This window comes from Borostomias antarcticus, assembly GCF_949987555.1.
Source record: "Borostomias antarcticus genome assembly, chromosome: 18".
In the NCBI taxonomy this organism is placed as follows: domain Eukaryota; kingdom Metazoa; phylum Chordata; class Actinopteri; order Stomiiformes; family Stomiidae; genus Borostomias; species Borostomias antarcticus.
In genome coordinates, this window is record NC_140251.1 from 15,652,468 (window position 1) to 15,668,716 (window position 16,249).

At 46.1% G+C, this 16,249-nt stretch overlaps 1 protein-coding gene across 1 annotated transcript in view; it reads right to left on the bottom strand.

Annotated features, from left to right (window-relative positions):
- Positions 1 to 16,249, bottom strand: part of LOC311320821 (spondin-1-like) — a 49,985-nt gene that overhangs the window by 4,575 nt on the left and 29,161 nt on the right. Inside the window, exons 7-10 of the mRNA XM_084452664.1 lie at positions 9,002 to 9,066; positions 3,701 to 3,902; positions 1,111 to 1,251; positions 563 to 638 (exon numbers count right to left, since the gene is read on the bottom strand). Coding sequence (XP_084308790.1) covers positions 563 to 638; positions 1,111 to 1,251; positions 3,701 to 3,902; positions 9,002 to 9,066 — 484 coding nt within the window. The remainder of the gene's footprint in view (positions 1 to 562; positions 639 to 1,110; positions 1,252 to 3,700; positions 3,903 to 9,001; positions 9,067 to 16,249) is intronic.

Consider the following 16,249-nt stretch of genomic DNA (forward strand, 5'->3'; position numbering starts at 1 on the left):
AGAAACAATGGCGAACATGTGAAAACAGAAAACAAAACACAAGGCATACAGGTTGTGTGGCTTAGAGCCAACCAAAAATGCGTACACCTCTAACTGCATGACATTTTTCTATGTTTTCTATGTATTGTACTGTGTCTGTGTTTTATATATGTACCTCTTGTAACTTGTTTTGTAATATCAACCTGCCTAATGGACTCCAGATGGAAACTAGCCTCCGGGCTACAATCTGGCATATTTACATGTTTTTTACACGTTCATCAATATGCACTGTCCTGATCTAAATAAACTAAACTAAACTAAAGGTTTAGTTCCCCACATCTCAGCACGTCACATGACAGAAGGCGTCGCTCCCTCCGAGCCTGTCTGTTCTGTGTTTGGTGTTACATTGTGTTCAGAGTCTAAACCCAGTGGGCCTCTGCTTATCTATTTCTTGTGTAGTTTTCATTCGCCTCCAAAATTACACCCTGGTATTAGATTCAAATTGTCCTCTTGCAGCGACTGCGTGTGGCCCTCTAGATTGAACATCCCCACGCCAGGCTGTGGATGCGAGTGAAGTTCACACCTTCCTCCTTCTCCTCCTGGGCGATGTCTGCTACGATGTCGTCCACCGTGTCTGGCACGGTGTTACACTGCTCCCCCTGAGGACACGAAACGCTTTTCAGCATCACAAACACTGATAACATCCTCCAATCTGGACTGCTATTCTCAGAGGAGACGGCAAAAATGAATTTGTCTCTTCCAAGCGAGGTGTTGATGGCTATCTGGTATGATGTTTCAAATTTAATTGATATTCGGCTGCTCGGTTTCTCAGGGTAAAGACGAGTATTACATTCGAACAATAATAATCTGTGGATTAAAGACAAAGATATCAGACAGACAGACAGATGCACACACACTGGTGCATACACTGGCACACACAAACTGTAGGTGACATGCACACACAGGTGCAAAACACACACACACACACACACACACACACACACACACACACACACACACACACACACACACACACACACTGCACACACAGGTGCAAAAACACACACACACACACACACACACACACACACACACACACACACACACACACACACACACAGTGACCAGTACCTTCCTAGCGATCCTCTCCACCACCACCTTGGCCAGGGGGGTCATGGCCCCTCCCTCGGCGCTGTAGAAGGGGCTCTGGGGGTGGTCCAGGCTGGTCAGGGGGCGGATCCTCTCTGGGGGGATGGCGGGCTTGTTGGGGGACTGGAACAGAAGGGGTGTACGCATATGGAGTCACAATACATACAACATGGATATAATCCAGGGCTCATCATGTGTAAAGGACAGGGTAGAGTACATGCTGGAAGTAAGACTAACCGTTTTAGTTGAGCTAACATTACTGTATGTTTGGGAGTGAGTGAGACAGGATAGAGACAAACTATGTTTTTAGAGAGGCATGGTTGGAAGTAGGACATACAGGGTAGACTGTAAAATGGAGGAAGAGAGACAGGGAGGAAGAGAGAAGGGAGGGAGTGAGGCAGGGAGGGAGTGAGACACCGTAAGTTGGTATTAAGTTGTTGTTAATAATGAGAGGATAGTGAATTAGTTGGTTTTAAGTTGTTAATAATGAGAGGATAGTGAATGAGTTGGTTTTAAGTTGTTAATAGTGAGAGGATAGTGAATGAGTTGGTTTTAAGTTGTTAATAGTGAGAGGATAGTGAATGAGTTGGTTTTAAGTTGTTAATAGTGAGAGATAGTGAATGAGTTGGTTTTAAGAGTGAGTGAATCAAGCAAGAGACGGGCTGGCTATGAGAAGCCATCTGGTGTGTGTGTGTGTGTGTGTGTGTGTGTGTGTGTATGTGTGTGCGCGTGTGTGTGTGTGTGTGTGCGTGTGTGCGTGTGTGTGTGTGTGTGTGTGCACGTGTGTGTGTGCGTGTGTGTGTGTGTGTGCGTGTGTGTGTGTTTGGATTGAGGATAACTGTTTGATCTCAGTCTGCATCATTACTAGCCCTGCGTCCATAGAACACACAGTGCAGGGAGGACAGCAGGCTGCTACGCATGTTGACAATCCTCTACACTGTGCGGTTGGTTTAGCAGTCTGCCTTCAGTGTCTTCTCAGTCCTATAGATGGCAGTACGTTCAGTCTGTTTCCACTGACTCTCCAGATACTGGGTATCAGCTCTGCTTCTGGTCAACCCACTAAATGTCCCTGTCAGGAGAGGCAGATAGCCAGTTCCAGAGCAGGAGGTGCCTGGTCAAGCGGACACACCGCTATGGCTAACACCGCTGAATCTCAGCTGGACTCTGAGGGTCAGACCAGGATCTGTTGGTTAGATGCTGTATGTCCAGCAGACATAGGGGCAGTCAGGCTGCCACGAGGGCAAACAGGGATAGCTCAGTAATAAGGACAACCATCACTGTGCTTTTGGAGGGCTGCAGTGTTTTGAAGTTGAAATGTACTTATTTCTAACTCCTCTGGAGGTTAAGGACGTGTGTTTATTCATGAGAATATAAATGGATTGCCACTGTTCTTGGACTACCAATGAATGTAGATACAGTAGCACCAGGGACGTCAACAACATCAACAATGACAACAACAACAACAACAACATTCCTTCCAGAATCATGCCACAACACTGAGGGACATACGGTACTGTAGTTCTGGAAGTCACGCCAAACTGCGGAGTCTGGGGGCATGGCTCTGCTGCTGGACCCATATCTCAAATGACTGTATGTGTGCAGCAAGCATTAAAGTTGACTTGTTTGCTGCACCTGTGATCTGTGAGCCTTTTAGACTATGATACATGTGATATCCAAGTGGAAGAGGCTCTGGCTACTGGATAGTTCCTGATCCTGGCCAACCTCTCTACCCCCAGAGATGCTCCCCTCTGGACAACAGATGTATGTACTGTGCTTTCGCTGTTATTCATACTTGTCTGTGTATTATTGTGAAATAAGTGCACCAAACAGCCCCCTGCCGGCTACGACCTGAGGGGGGCGCCACCGAGCTGCCCAAACATAGCCACTCATTCACCTCCATTCATTTTTTGGACTTAGGCTCGGGGCTGCTTATTTCCCCAGGGTTAAAACTGGAACCCTGCCATTTATTTCCTGCCTGACCAATTTTCATGAAACTCGGTGGAGGGGTGTAGGGTGGGCCAACTTAGAACCCATAAAACTTTGGAGTGGATGCGAATCACAGGGCAGATCCACAAATTAAAACAAAACTTTGAACAAAGCCAGCTCTCTGTGTAGGGGAGCTAGGGACACAGGATTTGGACTCTACCAGATTGATTTTCATGAAACTCGTGGAGGCGTGTAGCATGGTCCAACTTAGAATTACATTTTGGCTCAGTCTGGTGTGTGGAGAGAGAACCGCTGCCCAAACACGACTGCCCATTCACCTCCATTCATTTTTTGGGAACAAAAAATGCCCCCCATTCATTGCCAATGGGGGGATTGAAACTATATATCTCGACGTGGAAAGGTCACAGGGACATGGGGTTTGGACTGGCATAAAGATCTCGGCCTAAAGAATGGTAATGGTAAATGGTAAATGGACTGCACTTATATAGCGCTTTTATCCAAAGCGCTTTACAATGGCCTCCCATTCACCCAAGAATGCAGCAACACCAAACATATCCTGCACAGTATGTGCACAGTACACCAAAATTGCCACCCATAGTATGAGGGCAGCTTCCAGGACCCTGACCTCGTAGGTGACCCCGCTGTCAGTGCCCGCGTCCCAGGGGATGAGGTCCTGGGTCAGCCTCTGGACCCAACCACACTCCTTGGTGCAGAGATCCTCCGCAGACAGACCCACGTTCCAGTCCGGACTGGGCCCCAGCATGGTGAGGAAGGACATCAGGTGGCGCACGCGGTCCACTGAGAACTCTGCCGACGGGGCTGAGCGCCTGGGGAAGAGAGAGAGACATAGAGACAGAGAGAGGGAGAGAGAGAGACAGAGAGAGGGAGAGAGAGAGAGAGAGAGAGACAGAGACAGAGTTAGAGAGACAGTTAGAGGGATGGAAGGATGGGGAGATGGTGACAGATAGATAGAAAGACAGAGGCAGATGGGACTGACATGGGTGCAGATATGGGTGGATAGAGACAGACCGACAGACAGACAGACAGACAGACAGACAGAATGACAGACAGACAGACAGACAGAGACAGACAGACAGACAGACAGAGGCAGAGAGAAAGAAAGACAAAGAGACAGACAGACAGACAGACAGACAGAGGCAGAGAGAAAGAAAGACAAAGAGACAGACAGACAGACAGACAGACAGACAGACAGACAGACAGACAGACAGACAGACAGACAGACAGAGGCAGAGAGAAAGAAAGACAAAGAGACAGACAGACAGGCGAAGAGAAAGAAAGACATACAGACAGAAGGCTATTTGAGAATTGTTAGGCAAACCAACACAGTAGCCAAGGAAAAGGAGGCAGTAAAACTATGAGATACAGTAGAAACTTGACTGCACTCAGGCAAGGTGCCAACTTGCGCCAACAGTGACCACCCACTTTTTTATTGCCTTCAGTTCAGGAAGTTAATTTCGCCTACATTCACTCCACTGACATTTCTTTCTTTAAAACCTAGAAACAAGCCAACCAAACATTTGATTGTGAAGAGAATCAGAAGGGAAAAAGGGAAAAAGGCAAAGGTGCATAGCCTAATTATTTTAGGTGGGTTACTACCCATCCCATAAAGCATTGCAAATGACAACTTTCCAACAACTTCCAACCTAAAATACCAACATTTCGTGACCATTTTGTTGTTGCTAGCTAGTTAGTTAACTTGACACTGATGTCAATACATAATTACATACTGTATAAAATCAAATACCACCTGTATTAGATATCTCTCATTCATTTAATAAAAATAATCAGAAAGGGTTGTAACAATGGTGTCAGTGGTAGCCTTGGTAGAGGCTAGTTACCATCAACGCAGAGACTAGTCAAACCCTAACCCCAACCCTAAACTTAACCCTAACCTCAACCCTAAAATGCCTCTGCGGTGATGGGAACTAGCCTTTTTACCATGGTAGCAGGCAGTAACGTCTCATGTGCAAAACATTTCCATGGTAACAGCGAGCTCCACCAATCAGAGAAGTCTCTGTTATACTTTAGGATTGTGGACAGTGTAGTACTTTTCCATGACATTGCAAATGAAACATGTTTTTCTAACAAACAAGGTTGATATCATATGGACTTGTGTCTTCTATCATACAGACTTGAAGTCATGGTTCACCAGCTAGCCAATTGGCTTGCATGCTTAAAACTATATATGAGGATTTTCTGAAACATCAATGGAGTGAATGAAGACGGAATTCATTTCCTGAGCCTCACTGTTCCGCTCTATAGAGAATGTGAGGTCACGTCACGTTGTGTTGCATGCCATTCACAAAGGGTGGATTAGTAAGCAACAGAGGGTGGACTAAGTACTATTACATTGAGAAAACAAACATTTGGTGTTCAAGGTATAGTCGCAGGTGTACAGTATGTAAAAACCTATATGGCTGGACCGTATGGGTGTGAAATCCGCTGAATGTGTTTGTGGAGCGCATGCTTCTGAGGACTATACTACAGTCAGAAAAATGATTTTTCAAATTTTCCAATGTGCAATAACAAAATCATGCAATGGAGAGAGGTAGTTGTTGCTGCCCTCTGGTGGTCAGTTGGAAGTATTAATACCAGACCCGATCAAACAATCGGCTTGTTTTAAGGGTTCCTCGAGTGCATTCTGAACTTGGTAGAGCTGCTTTTTTCCATGATGCTCCTTATACCTGGAATACTTTACAACAGACTCTAAAGCTTGAGGTACTTCCGTCAATCGCAGAGTTTAAATCCATGGCTCTTGACATTTGTACTTCGACCTGTAACCGTTTTGAATTATTATTATTATTATTAGGCCTATTATTATTATTTTTATTATTATGATTATTATCATTATTATTATTATTATTATTATTATTACTACTGTATTTGTTCTTTTGTTATTTATGTATTTGTGTGAGCTCATCAACACTGTAAATTAGAGAAACCTCAGTGCTTTACGAGTATAAATAAAGGTTTGAAATTAAATGAAATGAAATAACTCATATACACTCATAACGAAAGAGAAAAAATATTTGTGGATCTGCCCCATAATTCGGATCCGCTACAAAATCAACTCCAGGGTAACTTGGGCGGAATATATGTACCAAGTATAAATGTCATAGGGTCATTTGTTTTTGAGTTATGGTGCGAACATACATACATACATACATACATACATACATACATACATACATACATACATACATACATACAGTGCATACATACATACATACATACATACATACATACATACATACATACATACATACATACATACATACATACAGTGCATACATACATACATACATACATACATACATACATACATACATACATACATACATACAGTGCATACATACATACATACATACATACAGTGCATACATACATACATACATACATACATACATACATACATAGGCTACATACATACATACATACATACATACATACATACATACATACATACATACATAGGCCTACATACATACATACATACATACATACATACATACGTACGTACGTACGTACGTACATACATACATACAGACATACATATCCATCCACATACTCACACACACAGACAGCAGTGAACACCTTGCTTGCACGCCTCGTGCAAGTAATTAGAGATAGTTCAAACAATCATAGAATGCCCTCTGTAAAAGTATGACTGTACGCTCACACAGGCCACCCACGCAGGACACAGTACCAATCTGCTATAAGTAGAAGCCTGAGGTAGATACATATTTATGAATATATTAACATATAATTGCTATATGTTGCTCCAAACAAAAAAGAAGTGTGAAGACATTCTGGTGAACACAGTTTGTCAAAGCAGGCTAGACAAGATAATAATTGGTTCTCTTTAGAACTAATTAGTTAGAATAAATGTTCTCTATCATAAACAGTGGTAAAACAACAGATGTTTTGCTGAATGTCCTCTGGGCTAGTGTGTGTGTGTGTGTGTGTGTGCGTGAATGCATGCTTGTGCGTGTTTGCTTTAGCGAGAATGTGTGTGCTGAAATTCAGAAAATTGCCTTTCTCAGAGGGCAGAGAGGGAATAAATGCATGAATATGAAAAAACAACAACAAAATATTGAGAATTACGACAATACAGAAGTACAATACAATGATGCAGTTACGTAAGCGAACAGACAACTCAAATTAATAGCTGCATATGAGTTGCTATATAAGCTTCAGTTGGCAGACTCACAGTTCAGATGGTTAAACATCTGTTGGAGAATATCTATATTTCACCCATATCCTTCTCCTCTCCTGAAACTTCTATCATGTTGATGATGTGATTCCAAACAACATGCCCTGTCCTAACCTGGCCTGCTTCCACCACTGTTCTGGCGTGAGAACAGGTCAGTCTAGAGTCAGAACAGGTCAGTCTGGAGTCTGGAGTGAGAACAGGTCAGTCTAGAATGAGAACAGGTCAGTCTGGAGTCTGGAGTGAGAACAGGTCAGTCTAGAATGAGAACAGGTCAGTCAGGAGTGAAAATAGGTCAGTCTGGAGTCTGGAGTGAGAACGGGTCAGTCTGGAGTGAGAACAGGTCAGTCTGGAGTCAGAACAGGTCAGTCTGGAGTCTGGAGTGAGAACGGGTCAGTCTAGAATGAGAGCTGGTCAGTCTAGAGTGAGAACAGGTCAGTCTAGAGTGAGAACAGGTCAATCTAGAGTGAGAACAGGTCAGCCTGGCATCAGAACAGGTCAGTCTGGAGTCTGGCGTGAGAACAGGCCAGTCTGGAGTGAGAGGAGGTCAGTCTAAAGTCAGAGAAGGTCAGTCTAGATTGAGAACAGGTCAGTCTTGAGTCTGGCGTGAGAACAGTTAAGTCTGGAGTCTGGAGTGAGAAGGGGTCAGTCTGGAGTGAGAAGAGGTTAGTCTAGAGTGAGAACAGGGCAGTCTGGAGTAAGTAAAGTCCGTTTGGAGTGAGAACAGGTCAGTCTAGAGTGAGAACAGGTCAGTCTGGAGTAAGAAAAGTCAGTTTGGAGTGAGAACAAGTCAGTCTGGAATCTGAAGTCAGAACACCTCAGTCTGGAGTCTGGAGTGAGAACAGGTCAGTCTGGAGTGAGAACAGGTCAGTCTGGAGTGAGAACAGGTCAGTCTGGAGTGAGAACAGGTCAGTCTGGAGTGAGAACAGGTCAGTCTGGAGTGAGAACAGGTCAGTCTGGAGTGAGAACAGGTCAGTCTGGAGTGAGAACAGGTCAGTCTGGAGTGAGAACAGGTCAGTCTGGAGTAAGAACAGGTCAGTCTGGAGTGAGATCAGGTCAGTCTGGAGTGAGATCAGGTCAGTCTGGAGTAAGAACAGGTCAGTCTGAAGTGAGAATAGGTCAGTCTGGAGTAAGAACAGGTCAGTCTGGAGTGAGATCAGGTCAGTCTGGAGTGAGATCAGGTCAGTCTGGAGTAAGAACAGGTCAGTCTGGAGTGAGAACAGGTCAGTCTGGAGTGAGAACAGGTCAGTCTGGAGTGAGAACAGGTCAGTCTGAAGTGAGGATAGTTCAGTCTGAAGTGAGGATAGGTCAGTCTGAAGTGAGGATAGTTCAGTCTGAAGTGAGGAAAGGTCAGTCTGAAGTGAGGATAGGTCAGTTTGGAGTCTGGAGTAAGAATAGGTCAGTCTGGAGTCTGGATATATTAGAGCTGGAGACAGAGAGGCCTTCAACCTCTCTTTAATCTCTCGTAGTGACAGACCCAGGGGCAACACACAGAAAGACCTTCACAACACCGCCACTCACTCCCCTCCCTCACTAATATTCATACGGTGATTATCAAGAGAGAACAGCACCACAGACCAGGCAGGCTGAGACAGAATCAATGCTGACTGCACTTTTAACATTGTGCTGATTTGATTGGAAGTGAGGCTGCTGGCCATAGACATGAATGAAGATGTGTCTGATGTGCATACTCACACATTCAGGGGCTGCCAGGCAGGCCACTGTGCCTTGGTCTTAATAACCGTCAGGACTTCATCGCCCTGCGGAAGAGAGAGAGAGAGAGAGAGAGAGAGAGAGAGAGAGAGAGACAGAGAACGTCAGTGAAAATCAATTGCCATGTGGTACAATAAAATTAAGTAAACTCTTGAGGACACCAAAAGGTTTGACTACTCTGCTGGCCCTGTTGGCCCTAAAGTGTGTTTGTATTGTTTTATAATGGCTGTTTGTCCTCAGGAGGACCCCAGTCTAGAAACACACACAGGTCACCTGAACTGCACTTTTTATCTCTCTCCTTTCTCTCTCTAACCTCCCTTTCTCTCTCTCCCTCTGCCTCTTTCACTCTGCCTCTCTATTTCTCTCTCTCTCCCACCCCCCCTCTCTTTTTATACAGAGACACACACACACACACACACACACACACACGCACGCACACACACACAGCAGAACCACTCAGCAGTCAGTGTTTGGGACGTGGCCTGCGGGCTGACACTCTTCTCCATGGTTGACTGATGGTTCTGCCGTGGCGCTGAACACCAGCTCTCCCCGTCTCCGGGTCACGGGGGAGTAAACAAAACAAGTCTGCTTCCATCTCTGCCTCCGTCTCCAATCAGAGCCCCTCGGAGGCGCTCAGCGTATCTCCACTGCGTCTGCTCCCTCATTTAGGTCACTCTCTCCAGTTCAGAGCTCTGGGGTCACACTTGGAGAGGCTGACACACAGACAGACAGACAGACACAGACATACAGACGGACGAGGTCTATTTCTATGGCCCAGACAGCTTTCCTAAGTGGCTCAGTGTCGAGTATTGTAGAGAAAGCCTTGACAGACAGACTGGGAACCAGCTATGCACTTCTGTGAAATCAGACTATGAATCAGAAAACGTTTATTGCCATGCCGTTTTACAACTTGCTAGGAATTTGCTTTACGGCGAGGTGCGTAACGTTTAGACAACATTGGAGAGGGCGCAGGAACGAGACAGGACCGTGCAAATGGTACAGTAGTAGCACAAAGCTAGCGCAAAAAAAAAAAAGAAGAGGATAAAGCGCTCTCCTTCACAAAGCCGACCAATAGGCAGTGAGCCTGTCGTGCCAATACCAGGCTTTGTCTTTCCATTCTCCTTCAGAGCACTGGCTTCATTGTTGATCTGAAACCTAAAGCCTAGTTCATACTCATACGCATGCTACGCTGGGCCAACTGTGCTCTACACAGCGCTGCTATATGATCTACACACGTTAGGTCACAAGGACGCGTCGTGCACAACTTGTGTAGCCTTACATACTGTAGCTAGCGAAGCTGGCACTAGCCTAGCTTGTGTAGGGTATGAATCCGCCCTAATTGTCAATGTCCGGAGATATGTTTAATCAGACATGACTCATCCCTTTGATGTTTACTGACTTGATAAGGTCAACTTGTGAAGGGAGAGAGAGAGGGAGACGGAAAGAGAGAGAGAGAGAGTGAGAGAGAGAGAGAGATGAAAGTGGGGTTATTACTAGAGGGAGGAGGAGAGATGAATCGTCCGTTGGAGGCGGGAGCATGAGGTGAGGTGCAGGTTTTACACATCATACGCCTGCCCTCCACCAACCCCGACCACACGCAGAGGATGAGAGGGACGAGGAGATGGAGCGAGGGAGGGAGGGAGGGAGGGAGGGAGGGGGGGGGGTGAGAAGCAGAGTGGAGGACTATGTCAGTGACATTGCCCGGAGTGCAGAGTGACTCATCCAGAGTCAGCCCAGGAACCTGGCCTCCTGAAAGGCTTGTGATGCATTTCAGGCTTATGACACATTTCAATATTCCAGAGCTTCACACACTCTTTCTCTCTCTCTCTCTCTCTCTCTCTCTCTATCTCTTTTAGATACCCTTGCTAGCTTGGTATTGCCCGGGGCTGGCAGACAAACCCAGCTTCTCCCCGAGGTGTTCTGTCTGTCTGTCTGTCTGTCTGTCTTCCTGTCTGTCTCTCTTTCTCAGCAATGTCTGGCTCTTGGAGAACCTGACCAGACATGCTTCAAAGATTATTCTGTTGATACTTCGGGTGTCATTCTAGACCCTGCCATTACTGGTAGTATGTGTGACAGTTAAGTCTATCAGTCAGACGTGTGTTTTATGTTCCTGGATCGATCCTAGAAGTCCCCATGGTGAAGCTCTGTATTTGCAGGGCAGAGACACATTGTGGCTTTTTAATAAACTCATGCCATATCCCTGAGATCCAAGAAATGTAGTGGTGGTTGTGTGTGTGTGTGTGTGTGTGCACGTGTGTCCATTCGTGGGTGGGATTATGTGTGTGCACAGCATGTGTGTCGGCTGGCATGTCTTTTCAAGTGTTTTTGAGAAAGCGACTGTCAAAAGAGGAATGTGGGACTGTTACATAAGCAACATTGGCTTCTTCTCTTGCTGTTTTCCAAGAACCAGAGCACACAGAAAGCTCAATACAGAATGCTGCCTCCACTTCCCACTCTTCAATACCTCCTCTTCTGTATGCCATCAGTGTTGCATCACAAACACATACACAACTCTCACACACACACACATTCGCACACACATGGACACACACCTCTGCAGCATTGATTCATCAATCAAATCCCTAGCGACATGAAAGTAGGCACAGTCATACAGGCAGACCAACCAGACTGATGTCATCTCCCTCTCTCTCCCCCAGGGCCGAACCCCCCCCCCCCACCCCCCCCCCCAGTGGTTAAATATTACTTCCAGCATCACAACTGCTGCTACAGCTAAAACAGCCAGCATGCGTCTCTGCTCCTCATCAGTGGGAGGTCATTTGTCACAGAATAGCGCTCTGGAGGGGTTTCTGAACGGCCAAGTGATCCGTCATATGTCTGTCAGAGTGCTGTGTAACATATGGCCTGATAAGACGCTGTATTAGTCAACGAAGTGCGTTTCGTGGTGTCGGGATAGGGGGTCCTGCTGTATCGAGCATCATGTGAGCTGTATACCTGCTCATTTATTTATCACTCTGCTGTTTGATGATATGCTCTGTGGTGCTTTCTGGCTGCTCCTTCTGTTTTAGAAATAAAATTTGTTTGATCAGAACAGAGGTGAAAAGGTCTCCTTTACAATGAGAACCAACGGAGCAGCCGACGCTTCGTACTTGCAGAGAGGGGGCAGGAGATCGGAGAGTGAGGTTGGAGAGGGGGAGCGAGGAGAGGGGGGGGGGGTAAAGAATGAAGGGTGAGTGAGGGAGTAGAGGAGAGGAAACGGAGAGAGAGGAAGGACTAGGGTAGCGAGAGAGGATGGAGAGTGGGCTAATTGCTTTGACCTTCAGTAGAGTTGGACTTTACCCTGGTCTGGGTCCAGTAATGCGTTTCCGGACCCTGTTTCAACCAAGGAGTCAACCCTCAAACAGGAAGGATGTTGTTGGCTGGCATGTTTGCAGACGGAGGGAGGGAGGGAGGACCAGACTCTGAGAGAGAGGGGGGGGGGGGGTACACTGGGTCCTTTGACGACAGTATACTCACACATTATTTGTGTTTGTGTTTAATATTAATTTTATTTGACATTTGTATTATATTGACTGCCAGACAACAGAGACCACTCGAGACAGGAACATCTAACTTTTAAATGAAACTGTTTGAAGTGTAATTAATTCAAACTGTATTGATGTCTATTCTCTACACAGCCTCCCCCAGAACAGAACAACAGGTGGTACTGAATGCCACACCTGTAATTATCCTGTCATCTCCTTGATTGTGACCTTAAACTGCACTAATGTGGAGTGACAGTAGGGATAAATGAGTTGAGCAGACACAATGACGAGAGGCAAGAACCCAGGTCACCCTCTTGTCACGGGGAGAATCTCATTCAGATCTCATCCCTGATGAAGGTGCTGGGGTCTGGACCCCGACCTCCCAGCGTCCATTCTGTATCTGCCTGACATATGTTAATCACATAGAATCAAAGATGGAGGAATAGCCTCACAGCCATGTCCCCAGTGGTGTACTGCTCCCAAAGCCCAAGCGCCAAGGTTCGAACAAGACATCATCCACGAGGTCCAAGGGAGACATTCTGGATTTACTTAGAACTAAGACGGCAGTCGAAACCACAGTTCTGCTACATTTGAACCAGACCTGATGTGAAATGCTACAGTACTTGAAGTCATCTCAAATGCAATATATGCGCCGACTGATCCTGCCTGGCACAACCAGAACCAACAGCCTAGTCCCAAAACTCTTCCATCCAGTTAGCGGATTTCAGATCAGTCAGTCAGTACCTGACGCAGGTCTGGTTCAGAGCCCTTCCTCTTCCCCCTCCACACTCTGCATCCACGCTCTGTCCCTCAGAGCCCTCTTATGTCACTAATTACTAACTTGTAACAGGCTAAATCCTTTAATGCCGTCTCTTGTGTTGCTGCTTTGTTCATTACTGAATATCTGACATTAATGATACAAAGTGCAGCTAACCCCCTCTTCCACCAGCTCAGAGTTCTCCAAGCAGAACCAAACAGAATCCCCTTCAATCCAAATGCCATTCCTTTTTTTTCTCCAATAACAGGATTACAACAGAACAATTAAAAAGCTAAAAAAAAAGTTTCTAATCCTGTATGTTTGTGGGAGCAGCCAGCCATGGGGAGGCTGGAGGTAGCTGCTACGTTGGACATTAAACTCTGTTCACTCTTTTCCTAAAAGCCCTGTAAATTGTAAATTTGTGTAAATTTGTGTGGACACAAACACACATATGCACGCGTGCACACGCACACACACAAATGCATGCAAACACACACACACACACACACACACACACACACATACATGGATTCACACACAGAATGCAGTCCTCAAGACAGAGGTTATTATAATAAATGCTTAAATTCACATTTATATTAATCGCCTTTGAGGGCCTGTGTGTCATGCATATTCAGAAACCTAATTTCAGAGCAGAAACAACCTTCTGTTTCACTGACTGTTCTGATCTGATATGTAATCTAATCTAACCTAATCTAATCTAATCTAATCTCCCATCTACCCTCCACAACCGCCCCTCATTGTCAGGCTTGAAGACACAGTGGTCTATATATACTTTATATATATATATGTATGTATGTATATAAATATATAAATACTTTAATATTATATATACTGCTCAAAACAATTACGTGAACACTTACTCATCACAGTATAACACCAAGTCAATTAAAGTTCTGGGATATTGATCAGTCCAGTTAGGAATTGTGAATCAATTTCACCTGCTTTGGTGCAAATGAAAGCAATAATTGGTGGAGAGGAGAGGCAACAGCAAGACAACCCCCCAAAAAGGAAATGATTATGCAGGTGGTGGCCACAGACCATTTCTCTCTCTTTATCCTTCCCCATTGATTTTTCTCTACTTTTCCATTCTGCTAGTGCCCTTGTCACTACTGGTAGCATGAGGCGATACCTGCAGCCTATTCAGGTTGCGCAGGTAGTCCATTGTCAGACATTCACAATGCTCGGCCTCATGTGGCTAGAGTGTGTAGGCAGTTCCTGGATGACGGAGGCATTGATGCCATTGACTGGCCCTCACGTTCCCCAGACCTGAATCCAATGAGCGCCGACGTTATGTATCGGTGCATCCGCCACCGCCAAGTAGCGCCACAGACTGTCCAGGAGCTCAGTGATCCCCTGGTCCAGGTCTGGGAGGAGACTGTCCAGGAGCTCAGTGACGCCCTGGTCCAGGTCTGGGAGGAGACTGTCCAGGAGCTCAGTGATGCCCTGGTCCAGGTCTGGGAGGAGACTGTCCAGGAGATCAGTGATGCCCTGGTCCAGGTCTGGGAGGAGATCCCCCGGGACACCATCCGCCATCTCATCAGGAGCCCAGACGTTGTTGGGAGTGAAAACAGTGCATGCAGTGCAATGAGCAACGTTGCAGCAGTTTGGTGTGTTAGCAATCTGTTCATGGTACCGAATAATACCGGTGATAACCATAACTGCTACCATGGCAAGGAGGGACGACTATGGAGGCTCTCTCAACACCTCTCTGCCTTGGTCTAAAATAGAATCCCACCACAGAGTGTGTGATCAAAGTGTGAACATCACATGTGAGATGGAGGGAGAGAGGGAGGGAGGGAGGGAGAGAGGCAGGGAGAGAAAGAGGTAGTTTGGGAAGGAGAGAACAGGAGCGAGGGAGGGAGGGAGGGAGAGGGAGGTGGAGGGAGGGAGAGAGAGAGAGAGGGACAGAGGGAGAGTGAAAGCGAGGGAGAGTGAGATGGAAAGAAGGCGGATGAAATGGAGAGATGGAGGGAGGGAGGGAGGGAGGGAGAGAGAGAGAGTGGAGCAGAAGGATGAAAGAGAGTTGAAGAGAAGGAGGGAGCATGGGTGAGAGAGGTAGAGGGCTGTGGTTTGAGATAGAGTTCTCTCCCGTGCCAACTCACCACAAAGTTGTCCCTGCATGTGCAGGTGTGTGTGTGGGGGGCAACGTGACACTGCAGACCCTCAGGAAGTGACTTTCAGCAAGTAATGTCATGCTGAAATTACCACAAGGTCAGTCAGGCATGTAGGCTACAGTAGCTGATGCACGCTATGTTGCCAGATATCCCTACACCACCTCTAAACAAGTGAATATCCCTATGTGACCTGTATAGCAGCTCCTACCTCGATTCATGAATATCATTTCTGATTCACAAACAGTGTTTGATGTTTTGAAATAGCTTGTTGGAGTGACTAATCATCCTTGAATTTGGACTTTAAATCTCATTACCAACAGTAGCCAAGCATATGATGTAAACTCTCTTTGACCGTACTCCACCCACCACCCAGACTGAACACACACACACACACACACACACACACACACACACACACACACACACACACACACACACACACACACACACACACACACACACACACACACTCACACAACCACATGCAGTGAGCTTGTCTGTCAGTGGCCAGAAGCTCTCTAAACAACCCAAGAACCACTTCATCACTTTCCAGGATGTCTCCCTCTGAGCTTGTCTTCTTCCACATGAAACCTCTCTCTCTTTCCCTCTCTCTCTCTCTCTCTAGCCATCACTGTCCATCTTCTTCTCTCCATCCCCTTGTCCCTCTCTCCCTAACATACTGTACCATAGTAGGTCTCTAGACAGGCATATCTTCCTCTCTCATTTCACAGATTGCTGCCTCCAGATAACAGAGCCTCCATCTCATGTCCAAACAATTCACCTCAGAGCACCAGTCTGCTGGTGGACAAGCAATAACAAGTACAGGGACAGTGGTACCGTCATAACTGTTTGAAAA